Source organism: Monopterus albus, unplaced genomic scaffold (assembly GCF_001952655.1).
Source record: "Monopterus albus unplaced genomic scaffold, M_albus_1.0 scaffold68.1, whole genome shotgun sequence".
Classification (NCBI taxonomy): Eukaryota; Metazoa; Chordata; class Actinopteri; order Synbranchiformes; family Synbranchidae; genus Monopterus; species Monopterus albus.
In genome coordinates, this window is record NW_018127948.1 from 88007 (window position 1) to 106220 (window position 18214).

General features: G+C 39.1%; 2 protein-coding genes across 2 annotated transcripts in view; one reads left to right on the forward strand and one right to left on the reverse strand.

Annotated features, from left to right (window-relative positions):
* LOC109962816 (cytohesin-3-like) overlaps positions 1-5513 on the forward strand; it is a 10692-nt gene extending 5179 nt beyond the window's left edge. Inside the window, exons 6-13 of the mRNA XM_020604842.1 lie at positions 978-1058; positions 1195-1307; positions 1600-1748; positions 2738-2849; positions 2965-3041; positions 3154-3225; positions 3435-3583; positions 4046-5513. Coding sequence (XP_020460498.1) covers positions 978-1058; positions 1195-1307; positions 1600-1748; positions 2738-2849; positions 2965-3041; positions 3154-3225; positions 3435-3583; positions 4046-4124 — 832 coding nt within the window. The 3' untranslated portion in view covers positions 4125-5513. The remainder of the gene's footprint in view (positions 1-977; positions 1059-1194; positions 1308-1599; positions 1749-2737; positions 2850-2964; positions 3042-3153; positions 3226-3434; positions 3584-4045) is intronic.
* Positions 5514-7170: 1657 nt separating this feature from the next.
* fam83fa (family with sequence similarity 83 member Fa) lies at positions 7171-17742 on the reverse strand. The gene is made up of 5 exons (XM_020604839.1): positions 17192-17742; positions 12411-12578; positions 9891-10012; positions 8424-9214; positions 7171-7875 (listed from the first exon to the last, which is right to left on the reverse strand). The coding sequence occupies exons 1-5, from the start codon at positions 17663-17665 to the stop codon at positions 7823-7825; spliced, it is 1608 nt and encodes a 535-aa protein (XP_020460495.1). The 5' UTR covers positions 17666-17742; the 3' UTR covers positions 7171-7822.
* Positions 17743-18214: the final 472 nt, after the last annotated feature.

The following is an 18214-nucleotide window of genomic DNA, read 5'->3' on the forward strand; positions in this document are numbered from 1 at the left end:
TGTATTTCCATAAGTGGGGTAAAACTATGGAATAATTTAAGTGTGGACATAAAAAACAGTAAGAGAATTGAGGAGTTTAAACATAAATATAAAGGTACGTGTCAATCAAGATATGGGCAAGAACAGGCTCAATGATTAATCAGCTGTAACACTGTGGGTGTGGTGTATGAATGTTAACACTATGTACTATTGCTACTTGTGTGATGTAGAAGATAATTAGCAAAGTACGTAATTATGTAAGAATGTTAACAGTCTGTAATATTTTTTAGTATATCACTAGCGTGGTGTAGAACATAATTATCTATGTAGTAATACTGCTTGCAAACCAATGATGGTAAGATGATGTTATGGGGTAGGACTGGATAAGTCTAACTTCTTCCTACTCTATTCAAGCATGTACTAGGTATAAGCAAATTGATAATGTATTTGTGGATATGTGTGAAATTATATGTGTTGACATATTGACTGTCGTTACATGTTTGAAAGAATAAATCAAATCAAAATCAAATCAAATCATTATGAATAGTTATATGAATGCTTCCATTTAATTCAATATGAAAAAACACATCTGTTTTTCAGTTTCTCTACTAAGATTATGCTGTAAGAGAATTTCACCATTTCATCTGCGGGTCTGTCATCTAATAAATGAACCTCCTCTATTTTTGTTTGCAATGTCTAGAGAAGGATCATATGACAAGAGTGACACTGCTCAATGCACAATAATTATTACACAACAAACATGATCAGTAAGATAACATTGTATTAGCTTGAACAGCCAAGAGACAGCAATTAGCTCATTTGTGATTTTTATCTTATATATATTTAACTCTCAGAAAGAAAGGTAATATGGATATTGCCAAAAAAAGCAATACTGTTTTGAGAGAATCAACATTATATCAGCCTTTAATTTTATGTTCTAATTTAAATAAATCAATTTTCTTTTTTCTTCATCTCTATTTCCTTGGACCCTCACACAGGGAGGAAATGTATCTGAAGATACTGAAAGCATTTGTGGGTCTGCATGAATTCTCAGATTTGAATCTGGTACAGGCGCTGAGGTTTGTGTCATCAACTCATTTTCACATGCATACGAGCAATAAAGTCAGCATGAAATGTTGCAACAGTTCTACGTCTGACTTCTATTTTCTGATGACCTGAACATCCTCCTCCTTCTCCTTACGTCCCATTTTGCAGGCAGTTTCTGTGGAGCTTTCGTCTCCCAGGAGAAGCTCAGAAAATTGACAGGATGATGGAGGCGTTTGCAGCTCGCTACTGTGGCTGTAACCCAGGGGTCTTCCAGTCCACAGGTACAAGCACAAAGCACTTTGTTTTCTCTGATTCATTTCCTCAGACTGCCACATAAAAAGTTTTATTATTGTTTCTAAACCTTCTAGAAGATAAGTTATTTGCTGTTAAGAAGAATCAACTTACACTTTTTCTTTTCACAGTAAGATCTTTGGTCAGTATAAGTTTTTTGCCGAGGCAACTCTCACAGAAACCTGTTACTTTTAATGAGGGCAAATTATGCAGCTGAAGTGTAGAAGGAAACTCATTGTGGCTTTCTGTATGTGTGTGTGTGTGTGTGTGTGTGTGAGACAGACACCTGCTACATCCTGTCTTTTGCCATCATTATGCTCAACACGAGTCTCCACAACCCCAATGTGAAAGACAAACCCAGTCTGCAGCGTTTTGTTTCCATGAACAGAGGAATCAACAATGGGGAAGACCTGCCCACCGAGCTGCTCACGGTCAGCTGCTAATGCCAGAGTCCTAATGCCCTTTTCATAATACCCTGAAAAATTCATGTTTATGAAAAAACTCGGTGAAATACAATCACTCAAACAGTGTAGGCTACTTCAGCAAAACTTTGAGGTAGAGGTCTACTGAAGAATTTCCATTTGGCAATATTCCTACTTTTCCTCTTGAGGGATATATTCAGTTCTACACTCTTTATATTGTACATTTTTATGTCAGCATGCTCACATGCTAATGTGCTGAAGGTTTATGAGCTGCAATGTCTACCATATTCACTATCTTAATTTACCATGTTAGCATGGCATGCTAATGTTTGCTGTTTAACACTTACACAAAGTACAGATGAGGCTGATGACAGTGTCAGCAGTTTTGTAGTTATTTGACCTGGTGGCGGCACAAGAGAAATGGTCAGAATTCTTATAATTCACCCTCAGGAATCTCTACAAAAGCTCCAAAATGTCAGCTTTTCAAACATGTTTAGCTTTATGTTTCAGAGGGAAATATTTTACTTATATGTAACTTTACTGTTTTTACACATCTTAACACTAAGCCAATATAATAACTGTTGGCTAAAAATGTTTAATTTGTCAACATTATAGACTAAAATACAGCTTATACATATACAGTATATGTAAAGCATAAAAAATGGAGGAAATTTCATGTCATTCATCCCCAGTTTGTGGATATTTTTATTTACTTTTCTCCAAACTTCTGGATTTTCATTGCATTTTATTTCACTCTGACAGAAATCACCCTTTTTTCATTGTGGACACTTTTACTGCAAAGTTTATTAACCATTGAGTCAAATGTTCAACACCCATTGTGGGTTTTGCTAAAACATAAATAAATAAATAAAACTAAGAGGGCTTTAATTCCTCTTCTGTCTAAATCAGTTTTTAAGGACAATCATAATTTTGAAAGGTAATACAGTTGCATTTGATATTGAACCAGACATCCTCCTCTTTCTTGAAATGTGTTCCAGAAACTGTACACAAGCATCCGCAGTGAGCCGTTCAAAATCCCAGAGGATGATGGGAATGACCTCACATTGACATTTTTTAATCCAGACAGAGAGGGCTGGCTCCTTAAAATCGGTGAGATGATCCTATTTAAAAAACATGGGAAAATTCAGCGTTGATTACAGGCTTTCGGTGGAGATTACAACTGAGTGAACCTGTTTTCCTTACATTATTGTTTTCTTTGCTGCAGGTGGCCGCATTAAAACCTGGAAGAGGAGGTGGTTCATTCTGACAGACAGCTGCCTGTACTACTTTGAATACACCACAGTGGGTTTCTGTCTCTCTGCTGCTCGATAACCTTTCCAACAGCAAAATACAGAAATTGCAAACATCATCCTAGTGGTTGAAAGGTTTAATCTGTCTTAATATTCTTCTACAGGATAAGGATCCAATTGGGATTATTCCTCTGGAGAACCTGTGTGTCAGGAAGCTAGAGGACACAAGCAAACCGGTATACTACCATTCAAGTTTGGTATCACAGTATATAAAGGAGCAATGAGCTTCTTTGCACATAGTCTCTGCTGCCACAGAACTTAATGAATCATGCAGCAGCTGCTAAATGAATTTCTGACCCAAGTTCTCAAAACAGTGAGTCATGAGGCTGTCAGAAAACTTAAAATAAACAGAAAGCATAACTGTGCTACATGTGTATTTTAACAGTATTGTCTGGAGTTATATAACCCCAAAGGACAAAAGATCAAGGCCTGCAAGACGGAGAACAAAGGCAGAGTGGTGCAGGGCAAACACCAATCCTATAAACTCAGCGCAGCCAGTGAAGAAGAACGGGACAACTGGATAGAGGCGATCAGGTGAGAGCTGCTGTTCCTGTGGAGAACACATGGGAGGTCATGTGCCTCAGTATTTGTCAAAGCCTACACTGGCACTAAGCTGATCAGGAGTTAAAACAAGTGACCTTAGATCACCAGAAGAGTTTCACTTAGTCTCCAAACCTTCATATTTACCATATCAAATCTAAAAGTGCGGCTTAATTATACGGGAGGTCATGAACTAGAGAATTTCTTGGCTGGGACCGGTAATTTAGAGTCTGAGTTGGTTTCCTGGCAACAGCTTAGAGGCAAGAAATAGTGCAACATCAAATTATCTTTTTAACCTTCAGATTTTATGCAGATTAAACAAACAAGATATATTAATTAGTGAGTTAGATGGGGTGGTTACTGAGTCTATAAACCGGCTAAATGGGAGGAAGACCCCTGTTAACACTGCTGCTGTTCCTGATGATCTCAGTTTCTAACTTAATCTCTTTTCTACAGGACAAGCATCACCAAGGACCCTTTTTATGACTTGGTGTGTCTACGTAAAAGGAGGGTCATTAGCAACACTTCCTCATAGGACTGAAACACCATCTGAGTTGGATTCTGGATATTTTTATGGATAAATCATCTTGTGACTTTTACAACAGAGACCGTTCAGGAAAAATGAAGCCAAAACTGAAGCACATAGCATTTCATATAAATGTAGAAATTAGGAAGAGACAACTGTTAAAATGTGAAATGAAAAAAAAAAGTGAACAATTTGTCGCTTGCAGCGTAAAGTCTTCACATTCCTTGTGCAAACTGTGTGCACTACTGCTCTGACGTCAGGGGCTGACAGCTCCTACGGAGACACATCTGCTGTTGAGGCAGGGCTAGAGACGGCCTACAGGGCAGAGACTTCCCCTGGTGTCCCAGAGTCAGAAGCTGGTACAGCAGGGAGTCAGACTGTTAATGTCATCAGATTACTGAATGGGCCTGCTGGGTGCAGGCCCAGAGACTAATACATGAAATTTCATGTTGGGAAGTCAAATGGCCATAAACAGATACAATAGAAACTAAAAAGAGATGCAAAAATGACCCTAATGAGACGAAACAACAAGCAAAATCACATAAAATGGATAAAAAGCAATGCAAAATCACATAGCATGGATTAAAAGCAATGCAAAACAACTACAAACAGACAAAAACAATCACAAAAAGGAAAAAAATTGACTAGAATGAAATCCAAAATGACCACAAAGAGGCACACAGCGATCACAAAATAAAGCAGAATGACCACAAAGAGCCAGAAAATGGCACAAATTAACAACAAAGTAATGCAAAATGACTACACAGACACAAAAACGACCACTATAGACAAAAAATGACCACTGTGACCATCACATCTATTGAAGTGGTGGAGGACATTCTGTATGTCTGTGTCCACAGGATCAGTGTCTCATAACCTTTCTAAGGCTCTAGGCCAATTGAAGTGACAAACAACAATTATTTATCAATTGTATTTCATGTCAAAATATTTTGTTAAGTTGTTTATTTGGTTTTCATTTGCTACCCCCCGTTCAAACAATTCTAAATCAGCCTCAATCTGCTGTTCACACACTTTAATCTGCAGAGTTCGAGCTGGAAAATTTGATAAAATATTGCTAACTGGATCAGTAGGAGAAGAGTATGTAGCACTTTGTTAAACTTGTTCTGGGTGTCTTGAACAGAGACATTTTAGAAGGAGAGGGGAAAAACCCCAAATATTAGGATTTAGGGTAAACTCCACAGACCATGAGCTGTCAGGTTTTTCCACATTTCTTACTTTGCTTACTCATCAATTCTTGTGAATAACATCCTTTTCTTTCCTGTAAATGTCAGTTCTTAAATTGATATACAGTAAATAGAATGTAAAAGCACAAACGCCACCCAAAAATCTATTCAACTTCTTAAAATATTAATTTGCACAAGTTGTACAATATATTATGTTTTTATTTGTTTGAACATATTTTAATATCAGTGTTTTTTAAATTATTGTATGTATAATTTAATGCTTTTATACTGAAGAGACAACCAAACTATTTGCTGTAAAATAAACTGGTTTATTCTAAAGATGTTTGTGTGACTGTTTCTCCAGCAGATGGCGGTAAATCATTGCTACATTTCACTTCCTTTATCAGGAAGCTCATGCTCAAATAAGAACTTTAAATGTCACCCACAAAATGCTATCATCATATTATTACCGTAATGATGATGTGCGGGGCTGATAAATTTTGTTTTATCTTGTCATTTTTAGTACTTTTCAGATTAATATTCCTTCTTATCAGATTAAGAAAGTATCGGATGCATAAAGGCTTCCTGTTTTATAAGCATGTGTGATGCTGTTTTACAAAGTTGTGGTTTCCTGAGAGCAGGTTCACACCAAAAGAAGGAGGTAAAAATAAAAAATAAAACAAACATCCGTGCTTTTTTTTGTGAGGTACATTTCTTCAGAGTGTTTTCTTGCATCATGGGAGGGTGTGATATTGACTCCCTTGTGTTTTGTTGGCATTGGCTTTATTTCCTGGTTATTCTGTGCGTCAATAGGCCTCACTTAATTTTTCATCTGACCTTCTGGAAAAAGGCTTGTAAGCATGAATCACAGAGCATATTTAATCATTTTTTTACAAATATAATGAATGTAGCAGAACTTTGAAGCGTGTCTCCGGTTCAGAGACATATTAGGTATTATAAAATTAGGAAAAATCAAGAGGGTAAAGCAATGTTTGAGTAAAGAGGACCCGGCCCTCCGCAAATGGAAGATTAGGCATATTTAAACCTTAAGAATCATTAACCCTACGAAGGCTATGTTTGACATTTTTGGAAACATCTTTCTTCTCTTTCTTGCTGAAACTTAGTGTAGGTGAATTTTGTCTTTACTAACCAGTGCAGTGCAGCCAAAAAATTGTTTAAAGGCACAAAACTTCAGCTTTATTTCTGGAACTCTAAGCATCTGATTATTTCATGTGAAGCTACCAGCAGAATAATTGTTAAATGAATGGAACAACGCTGGAGGAATGGTTCAGCGCTACGGATGCAGTAAAAACGTCAGAGTGCAGCCAACTCACCCGCTATCACAGCTTTTGTGCCAAAGTTGGTTACACAAAAAAACACAAACATGCTTTGGAGATGTTAAACAGGATTTCTACAGGGATAGACAAGTTGAAGTTCATACTTTAACACCACATATACACTGTTGGCAGTTTATCAGATACACCTATTTAGTTCAAGTTAATGCAGTCTAATCCAACAGTCCGGCAATAAATCTTCCTTCATGAAGGCGATAATGTTCAGTCTTTAACTGAGCCCTTTTAAAGCAGTGTTGATTTGACGGTATGATCATTTTGAAAAATGTTTGTGCCGGTGTTTGAACTGCACTGTTATTCTGACAGGTATTTTGTCCAAACATCAAAATCTTTCTTTGTACACCTGGAACGATTTGAGCTGAGGATTATAAAGGTAAGGAGTTCACTGAACTATAAGATGTTTGGATTTACACTGAATTTTACTCGACATGTAATCACACAAGCACAATTTTTTAAACCGTTTTCATGTCTTTTATTCCAATTTTATTACAAAAAAAATAATAATTTCAAGTGGTTCTCAAAGATTCACATTTTTAATCCTTGCCAGTTTCACCTGGATAAAAAACCAAGTCCAGAAGTGCAAACATGAAGGTCTTCATAAGGCGTGCAGAAACAGGCTTAGAAACAACAGAGTTTGAAAAAGCAGGGCTGTCGACACGCGGCCTCTCAACGCAGCGTGTGTTATTCACAGCCTGTACGACACGCTCTGATCAGGGTCCTCGGTGAGACAACACTCAGGGACAACACAGCTCATCACTTTTGCTGTCTCCATAGCAACCGCAGGCATGTCATAATCCACACCACCAGTTGTAAAAAGTAAAAAGTAACGTATTAAAAACAACACTGTAGAATAATTTAATACAAAAGACAGAAAAAAAAACAATGGCAATGAAATATCCCTCCAGTAGCACTTTGGCTACAAAGTTAAGAGAATTTGTGTAGGACCTTTCCCTCACATGATTAGTTAAACAACAACATCTTGTTAGTGGTGTTTCTCATAAGGCAAAGCAAAGGACTTGGTACACTGGGCCAGAGACATTGCCTGCACTCATTACATGTAACACATCACATGGCGACATAAGGTGATACTGGGACTCAGCTGGTGTGTAATGTTTAACCATCAGATCCTCCAGGTGCTCTTTATAACCCCAATGCCCTCTTGTTTTTCATCTCATGACTGGATGCAATTCTTTTTATTGTAATGCCGCCGGCGGCTTTTGAATTCTGTTGAAACAAAAAAGAAAGAAAGCACAGTAAGAAATAAAAACCTTAAAAAGGCAAATTAATATCACAAAGAAAAAATATATGTGGGTCTTGCTCTGCTAAATGCTGCACCATGTTCTCCAGCTAGTCTCTACCTGTGTGTATCTGCTATTTTCTGCTGAGCAGGTAGTGTACAAGGGGATTTTAGAGCTTTTCCTTCCTCTTTTTTTACAACAAACATTGATTATGGCTACTTTAAACACAAACTGATTTCTATTTGTAGCTGTGAGTATCAAAAATCTTCAGATACAGAATCACATGCTGGGTTAATAGCTCCTGAATTATATGATGGGTTTCAAAATTACAATTTTTGTGTGTTTAGCAGGCAACTCAAAAAGCAGCAGATTTCAGTGGAATATGGTGGAAAGTCACACAGAAAAGTGTAACTCACTTATCACACACGTATTGATTCATCCAGAAAATATTAAATAATGTTAGTTGCAGCCCTGATTTGGATCATGATGAAACAAATAGAAACACTGAGATATTACAGAAATCTGGTGACATACCATCTTCGTCTCCTGCGTTGATGGCCTGCATGGACATACTTCTCTGACTGAGCTTAAAGGACTTCTTGGCTTTGGATTTCAATGGCCCTGGTTTCTCCAAGATCTCAAATGAGTCCTCCAGCTCATTTCCAGCCATACCGTTTGTCTCTGATACTTTACATGTGGGGGAGGGGCTCTGGGGACTCCGCACACCTTCCTGTATCATCTCTGTGCTCTGATTGGCTCCTCTGCCTTTTAAGAAGTACCTCAAGGAGCTGCGTTGTTTCTTTGAACCTGGAGGCTTCTTCAAGCTTCTTGTTCCTTTGTCATCCTCCTCCTCTGCAGGTGAACTGTAACTCTGGGGGGAAGCTGGTGCCGCCATTTCCCTGCTGTTCATACTTTCACGAAGGAAGCTATTCTGCAGGACATTCCTCTGGCTCAGTCCACTAGTCAGCGAGTCGCTTGGAGTGGAAAGGTCTTGCAGGGAACGTGTCAGGCCAATACTGTTCCCAAAAACCAGAGAGTACTTGGGATTGTGGTATTTATGTGCAGGCACTTTCAGATCAGTCTGTTTGGAGTCCCCGACCGATGCTTGAAAGCGAGATGTGGCGATGGACAGAGGCCTGCTTTGCTCCACCTTTGGCTTGATTATGGGTGCAACAGGCGGCTTGGTGATGCTGAACTCCTTGTACAGGTCCACTTGTTCAGACACGGCATACAGCTCCCTGAAGTCGTTGTCAAAGAAGTCCACGACCTGTCCTGACATCACCGTGATCGTATTCCTGTCCAACCGAGACGAACTCCAGGTGAAACTGGAGGAGCAAAGAGGAGAACAAACCAAATAGTAGTATAAAAGTAAACTCATGTTTAAAAATGAATTGTTAAAGGATTGGTTAGATAATTTGGGAAATTTAGAAAGCAATGTAGTTGCTTTCTTGCCAAGAGTTAGATGCGAAGACTGATACTATTCTCATACTGCATTTTAACAGGGCCACCCGAAGAAGCAGTAAGAGACTGTTCACAGCTTAAAAGCTTTGAAAACTTGACAGAAAACTTTCATAATTAGGTATCACACAAGTCAAAACATGTGCTCATTTCACTTGGCTTGAATCAGTCATTCCAGGTTTGACTTTAGTGCATGACTGAGGTGTTTATAAGATGAAATGAAAGCTGCTTCAGCGCTGATGCGGTCACATGGTTTGCCAAACAGGCTGACCTAGGTCAGGTAAGACCAACCAGGACCAGGTAAGACCAACAAGCTGTTGTACACAGGAGCTTCACTCTTCATGTTGTATCCAAAACATTTAAGTCAGCTTATTTTTACAGGGAGTCTGAGTCAAGTATTTGTCAGGAGTTTGTATCTCCACTTTACTGTGAGTCCATCTATTGAATTGAATTCTATGTGATGTTAAAATCCCTACAGAAATCTGTTAATGGTTGGATGTGTGAACTGAAAGTGTTGCTGGTTTTTCACAGAGACATTCTCACCTGTAGGACCCAAACATGACTTTCTCTCCATCTACCAGCATGTATTTGGAGCTTAAGGAGCCTGGCAGTTTTCCAAACGACAAGGCCAGCCCCGCACCTCTCACCATCCGCACACGGAGATTCTGTAAAGAAACACCCACTTAATTACACATTTCACCAGGCTTAGCATCACACAGGTAAGCTTGAGTAAACTCAGCCAGCCACAGCTATCAAATGTTCCCTGCCATATAATGCATGTGACTGACGCCAAGTGAAACTGCTCTTATGACATAGAAGATAAAACCCAAACCCTTTAGTCACATACTGTGTGTTTACTTTGAGGGAAGAGATAGGAAGCAGAAAGAAAAGGAGATGTGAATACTGAGTAGGCACACTGGGAGGAGTCTCCGCAGCCTGCGCCGGCATGGAGGCAAAGCATCCAGTTACGTACTTTGGCTCTGTTCTCAGGAGCTATGAATGTTCATTTGTAAGAAGTAAGAGTAACAGAGCCCAGCATCCTGAAAAGGCCTTTCACAGCCGTATCAACTGACGCCACTATAGCCAGGGACTCCAGTGCCCCAGTTAGACCAGACTGGAGCTAGAAAACCTTGCATACAGCAGATAAGACTGGATATTGTATCCCTGTGGGGATAGGATGACAGCCAGGCTCAGTGAGCGGCTGTTCACTTCTAATCTAGATGAGCACCGACTGCCATCTCTAAGGTTCTGCAATGCATACAACATTATTAAATGTTAATTTGAAAAAGTAAGATGCATAATAAGGTCAAAAAGAACGCAACTAGAGTGTATTTCAGCATTTAATAGTTCAGATATTCAAAAATCACGCTCGATACTCCCCATTGAAAATTGTTACTTATCACTTTTACCTTTTTTAAATTTAGGGTTTAATATCAAAACCAATATTTTTTTGTGTGGGTTAAAAATTATATGCTTGCATTTCCTAACGAAGGTCACAGGGGTCTTTCCTTTTTATCAGTTTCTTTAAGGAATATACAGTATGTACTGAAGACCAGCAGCTCTCAACATTTTTTCTCAGATGATTAATGAGGTGATTAATTCAAGTTTTCTATTGATGCTGCCATTTATTTATCCATTGCTTGCAGCTACCTATTTTACTCTACTTGTACTTGTTTCATCTTCTCTGCTCATCAACTAGCTTTCACACACTAAATGTGTTGTGTTTTCAGATGACTCGATGTGGATGTTTTTTTATTCAGATAGTTGAGCTACTTCATTAACTTTCTATGTAGCTAACAGGGCTGCCAAACTACCCCTTCATTTTACACAGTAAGATCATGCAAGTTCACAGTCATCCGGGTCATAGTGTTACACATGATTAAATTACTGACTATATAGCTATAACTGGCTAACATTAGCTTGCTAAAATGACCACAGATGTGAATGAACTGTTGCCATAACTAAGCAGCTAAGAAGCAGCTATAGAGGTAGACTGTAATATGTACACATTTGATTATGAAAATGTTACTTTAAGTTTGGAATTCATTTAATCACTTTAAGCAGCATTATGAGAATAGCCTGTATTCATTACTGACAAAAAATCTATATAAAATCCATTATCTATTTTATTATAGGTCCTTTTTGACTCACTTGCAGTAGATTGTAGGGTCAAATGACCTCTTGTGCACCTAGGGGTTAAACTGTCTACCCAAATCACAAAAAAGAAAACATACAATAGAATAGTTGTATTTTTGCAGATGTTTTGAGATCAAAATGCTGACATATATGATCTCTGAAAAAAACTGTAACACTTCCATTGTACAAATAGTGTCCATGTCCATGCTCTGAATTTTTTTGTTTGTTTGTTTGTTTGATAGAAAATAGTTCCTATTAAAAACTCTGGACACCTCTCCAGGAAAAAAGAAACAATGGTCCGGTCATAGTGAGTTTTACAGGGCTTTGAGCTGTAAAAATGATTTTTTTTTCCTGCTCCACTGTGCTGTGGTGAAGACAAAGACGAAGATCTGAAAATCTTGGCAAACAAAACCGAAACTATTTGCATGTTACATTTTTGATTTGTGTGATTTGGATGGATCAAACCTTTATGAGATCTAGAGTAGAGCGGTTATTATTCCCTTGAGGGCTCACTAATAAATTAAAGAGCGGCTGTAGAAAGACAAAGCGTAGTAGAAGAGAGAAGGATTTTAGACAATCTGGCAACCCGAAGGTGTTTCTTATTAATGGTTTTTAGCTGATCTATAATTTATTTGTAAAATATTTCATAACCATTAATAAGCCATCAAATATTGTCCATGTGGGTAATAAAACTAGACTTTGTATCAGAACCGGATGAATCACCTCTGGGTCCCCTTGTCAGGAATTTCCTGAAGGGCATGACATATGATACATGACACACTTTAATCCTTGATCATTTCTGCAGTGACTATAATCGTCTACTACAGTGACAGCAGTGACCCACTAATGTTGAACTGTATTAGTGAGCCTCCACCCTTTGTTAGCAGTCTGTCAGGTTGTTCACTGTTTGCAAAGCTCACTCCTCACCCGCAAATGGACTGCATTTATCTGCAGTCGATTGCACATATCCAGGAAGTGGGACACTCCACTGGCCTCCAGTACAGCGTAGATGGCCACCCCGCGCCGTGACGATGCATCCAGAAGGTCCTGGAGGATCTGCAGGTCTGTCAGGAGGTCCATGACTATGGCCACCACCTGGAACAGCACAGAGGTTTGGTTTCAAATGCAGTCAGACAGAAACACAACAGCAGTTTGGACCTTTCAACCTTTTTGCAGCATAGCAATAAACAAATATTAAAAACACAGTAAGACACCCGAAGACATTAAAAGTGCCAGAACTATGTACTCAATTATAGCAGAATACAGGGTGTATGATAGAATGTCTCAAACCATCTAGGTTGGTAAAGATTACCGAGTTGTGTGCATGTTACTGATGTTACATTTCATTATTTATGGGTGGGTGAGCAGCCAAACCCAGCACGATTCACATGTTGACATTTGGCACGTGTTTTACGCCGGATGCCCTTCCTGACACAACCCTGACTCAACAATATTAAGACAAATAAATATTTTCACCACTCTGACTCTCACTGAGCACAGTGAAAACAAAACATTAACACATCATTACGTACAGTATGTGATACATAATGTAAGCACATGATGTTTAGACCCACTAATGGTTGATACTTCAGTTGAACTGGTTTTTCCAGATGGTTAAAGTTGACTCATGGCAGAACAAAAATGGCTACAATTATCATGCCCTGCTAATAGTTTTAAAAGCAGGAGATAAACATTAATAAAGTATGTGATACCTCAAAATTGTATTTAAATATAGTACTTGAATATATGTACTTAGCTGACTTTCCACCACTGTAAAACGCATGATGACTATGTGCAGTAGAGTGTTTTACAGCAACATTGGGTTTTTATTTCCTTGAGATCAGTTTACAGAGTAATCATGTGTTTCCTTACTGCAGCTCGTGTCTACATATTTGAGTGTGATCCAACAGCCTGCAAATAAATTTTCCTGACAGACAGCTTTCTGTGTCACAACAGTTCAACAGAATCCTAAATGGCATCAATCAGTGAAAGTAAACTGTGCCTGCATCTAAATAAAATACATGTCAGCAGCTTCTCATCTCCCATTGTTATTGGCGCTCTGAAGATCTGGGGCCAAATTAGATGCCGCTAAAATGGACGCCAGATTTTCTTATCTGGCTCGTAGGAGTCTGCAATGACTTAAGGACCTATACAATAATGACCAGTTCTGCAGCTTTGAACAACAATACTTTGATTTAAATAACTTGGACTTTTCAGATACATTCAACCACAAAACTTTGTTAAGATTTAGTTGACTAACTCCCCTTAAATTACACGTCCTTCAAGCGTTGACTTGATGCCAACCAGGGGCTATATCTTTTATAGTCTTATTATACCTAACTGCTCAGCAATAAATAAGATCAGGGAAGATCAAGAGAATAAAATGCACATTCTTTCATGGAGGAATTTTAGAGAAGATCAATTGACTTAACCTTATTCAATTTAAGATTGTTCATAGACTCCACCACAGTAAGGATAACCTTTCTCTGTTTTATTCTGGAGTCTTAGATGGCAGCTGTAACAGATGTTCCTACTCCCCTTGTGATTGGTTACTTTGGACTGAAATAGACCCTCTGACATGTCCTCTAGTGCCACCATGAGCTGGACATTTGTGGTTTTCAGTGAATTTTCTGTACAACTATTAGATGTATCACCTTGACATCTGTCGGCCTCAGGGTGACTTCTAGAAACTCTGGTGATTTATTAAAGGAACAGTTGTCTGTTTTGGGAAACAGGCAATTTCACTTTAATTCCCAGAGACAGATGAGAATATTGAAACTATTCTCTTCACCCGATTGCCGGCCGGGATTGGCTCCGGCCCCAACCCCCGTGACCCCGTTCAGGGACTAAGCGGTAGAAAATGACTGAATGAATGAATTTATTTATATATAATGGACAGATACTTTCTTTCTTTCTTTCTTGGACAAATACCAGAGTCGTTTTGATCTTCTCATCTAATTGTCGGCAAGAATGCCAATATGCAAATTTCCTAAAATGTGAAATTTTTCCTTTAATTTTTATTCTAGAGCATCGAGTACAAATTCCACTTTGTCCAATACTTTGTTTTACGACCACATACCTCAACTGTACTTTGTGCTTAGTGGTAATTAGCAAATATTAACCTATTTCCACACATAACTAAGGTGATGGACATAGTAAACATTATAGCTAATAAACATGAGCATGTTAGCCTTGTCATTGTGAGCATGTTAGCATGCTGATATAAGCTGTTCTCTTGTGGCACCTGTATACTTCTTCAGAACTGCAGGTGAATATAAATGACTTGCTAATACAGACATTTTCTGCAGTGCTGCTGTCACTCTTCAATCCAGTCAAACCAGAAATAACAACATAATTCTCCAGCTGTCATGTAGACAGCGCATTGTAACATAGATTATACAGCTGGGCTCCTTCTCATGACTCATTTTCTGCTTTCATAATTTTTGTACGTATGTGTGTACGTGCCTTTCTGTAAAGGGGTGATAACTTGAACTTCAGGGTCTTGAAATGTAGAAGCACTCTCTCAAGTATTCGGCACATTCCCTGATTAGATGTTTAATGTCACCTCAAAGGATGTAGCATGAGAGCAGCTAAATAAACTGTCAGGGCTCTGAGTATGTGACTGTACATGGAGAGTAAAGAGATTTAATAGATTTTGTGTCCAACTATGTTCAATTATTCATCCACAGTATGGCTACTTTGAAAAAGCTCCAACTAAAACCGGTCTCACAGGCAGGAGTATGTCCGGCTTGGTGTTTAAACAGGGCTTTTGTAAACGAAAACCTAACCCGGTCCAGCGAGTGTCTCTAACTTGGATTTTATCACAGCAGCGCAGCAACTTAAGAGTGTTTATGGGCCATTATTCAATAGCTATTTCATACTTGTTAATTTGTCTGACAACAGACCCAGATAGTTATTTCGATGGGAACAACTATATTGTGAAGTTTACTGCACTGAAATGCAGTATATGTGAGAGGACACCGAACAAATGTTGGCTGTGCTGCAGTTTTGTTGTCTACCGGTATTATGGCTCACGTTCTTGACATGGTTACGAAATCCTAATAGAAACGACTTGTGGATTTGCACAGTATATATGCTGGTCAAAATGTAAACATTCTTTTGCTAGACTTGCAGTACTATACCTTTAGGCACCAAGCCCTAACCTGGGCTGCAGGGTTGTGGGTGAGGCCGGTAAGCCTTTATCTGTTTGCTGCAAGTCCTGATGTGCAGCTGACATTTACAGCTACTTTCTCCATCTGCGCCACATGTGAGTCAGCTTGTTAAAACTTGTACATGACTCTCCCATTGATAAGGATTTATTATTAATGCTGTGGACTTGGTTAACCCTTCCCTGGAAAATCCTACATATGCAATAGGTTTTATAAGTATTCTGTAAATAGGTATATGATGTTTTTATGTATTTACTAGAACTTAAATTAGCCATAAGACAGTTGTATACACTTTCTCTGGGCTTGAGGGGAGGGTGAGAGTACCTGTGGGTACCTACTGTGTATTTTCATTATCTGTTTCAGATTTTACTGCATTCTATTTACACCACAAAAACACACATCACAATCACAAATGTCACTTTAGGAACAGATGCAATAACACTTTGGGTTTTGTGTTTTTCTTATATTAACCTTCATTGATTATTAGCATATATACAATAACATTCATATTTAGGCTACCTGTAAAAGAATAAATATCAAAGTATTACTTGTCTAGGTTAAATTAAAACTTTTAAACAGGAGAGTGGCTGTGGCTCATGAGGCAGAGCAGGTGTCCCCTAACGGCAGCGATTCGATTCCCGTTCTCACCATTCCACATTTCAACACATTTCAAAGTGTCTTTGGGCAAGACACTGAACCCCAAGTTGTTCCCAATGGCCAGGTCAGCACCTTGTAGGGACATGATGTTTAGAGCCTACACTGGTGTGTGTGTGTGTGTGTGTGTGTGTGAGCTGTCTCAATTCTCACGGAAGACAAATTCCTTATGTGTATAACATACTTGGGCAATTAAAGCGATTATACTGTTATTTATTAGAGGTTGTCTCATGGACACAGGACACTGTAGAGTGACAACAGCATAGTTTCACTCAGCCTGGGGATCTTTGTCTCTTTCATTCAATGGGAGATAGTCATGTGATCGCCTGTAGCCAATCATTTTGAATATTTCTGAACAATTACTCTGTTATGGGCCAAGTAGGTTAGGGGCTTTTTTTCTCTATACATTGCATAAAACCACTGATAAGTTTTATTATATACTAATTTATTTTCATATATATTACAATACAGTACGGTTGAATGTTATGAATGTGTTGGTATAGGGCTACCTGTGGATTTCAGGTCTAACACCGGCGGCTTTGTAGCAGAATGTACATATAAACTAGGTTTTTGGGAAATAACACATCCAGCTTTATTTTCAAAACTGCTCTTAAAGCAGAACAGAATGTCTACTTGTGGGTTTGAATGAGGTTTGTTCACTTGTTCATTCAGTTGTCCACTGGATTCTCACAGGAAACCCATAAAGTAACACACACAAGCTGAGCAGCCTAATAGGCTGGTGGGGATTCGTGTATGGGTGCAAGGTTTTTAAATTAAGCTATAAACAGTTTAAACTGAACATAAAAATGTACACACAAAAATTCCCATATTCATGAAGCGAGCGCTGTTAATGGGTAGTGTGAGTGTAGCCTCCTCGTTAGTTACCTTGTGTGATTCCTGTATCAGTCTCCTCACCACCTCCTTGATGTGCGGCCCGGGCTCTTTGGGGGGATGGGTGTACACGGATACCCGGGTCACCCCCTTGTACAGGCCGCTGCTGCCGGGCCAGCCGATGTCCAGAGACGGAACCTTAGTGTCGGACATCTGGGGCCAATACGTGGAGTGGACCCCGGAGTCGGCGCTGGAGGACTCCTTGCCCTTCTCATGCTCTCCGGACTCAGACTCACTGTCCGTGTCGTATTCCTGAAAGGTCTTCCGGATGCATTTAACCTCCCTGGCGGAGAGGAAGTCCTTGGTGTTGTCCGCTTTGAGCCGCATCTTGAAGGCGCCATCCCCGTTCTTCAGCAGCTGCTCCAGAGCCGCACGCTGCTCCTCACTGTAGTAAAACTCCGGTCTAGACTCTTGGATCTTCTCGTTGACGTGCTCATCGTCCATGCACATCAGCTGAGATTCCGCCATCGCAGATAAAGATTCCCACGTAGTCGCTCCTGCTTCCCCGGCCTGCTGCTCTCCAACACCACGATGCTTGTGAGGACAGGTAAGACGGGCGCTCAGGTGTCTCTCAGGTAAAGGGAGGAGGCGGAGTTAACGGCAGTTTGGTACTCGACATGCCATTTTAAAGTCATGCACATTATTACAGAAGTTCCTGTTATAAAACCTTCAGAATAAATTAGTCAAATAGCGTATTTGTGTTGGAGGTTTGTGTACTACTTTATTTTCAAACTGCCAGCAACTCTCAGGTCAGTCAGGTCAGTGGATGAAGAACTCTGACCCTTTACTTGAGTACAAGTATAGCCTATTAGGTTATTATTACTTATGTGTTAATGTGTTCCAGCTGGAACTATGAAGCATTCTTGCACTTTATTGATTTAAATGATTACTAATTACTAAAATAGCTGTACATTTTCTGCTGATAAATTGATTAATTCATTAATAGTTTCAGCCTCAGTCATATAAACATCTTAATTTATAACATGTTTTATGAGATGTCCGTGCAAATTCTCAGTC

Excerpts from the sequence above, each read along its gene's own strand:
- fam83fa (XM_020604839.1), bottom strand. The coding sequence starts at position 17,665 with ATGGCGGAATCTCAGCTGATGTGCATGGACGATGAGCACGTCAACGAG. Across the intron at positions 10,013-12,410 it reads TAAATGCAGTCCATTTGCGG|AATCTCCGTGTGCGGATGGT; the intron begins GTGAGGAGTGAG and ends GTTTCTTTACAG. Across the intron at positions 9,215-9,890 it reads GTCATGTTTGGGTCCTACAG|TTTCACCTGGAGTTCGTCTC; the intron begins GTGAGAATGTCT and ends TTGCTCCTCCAG.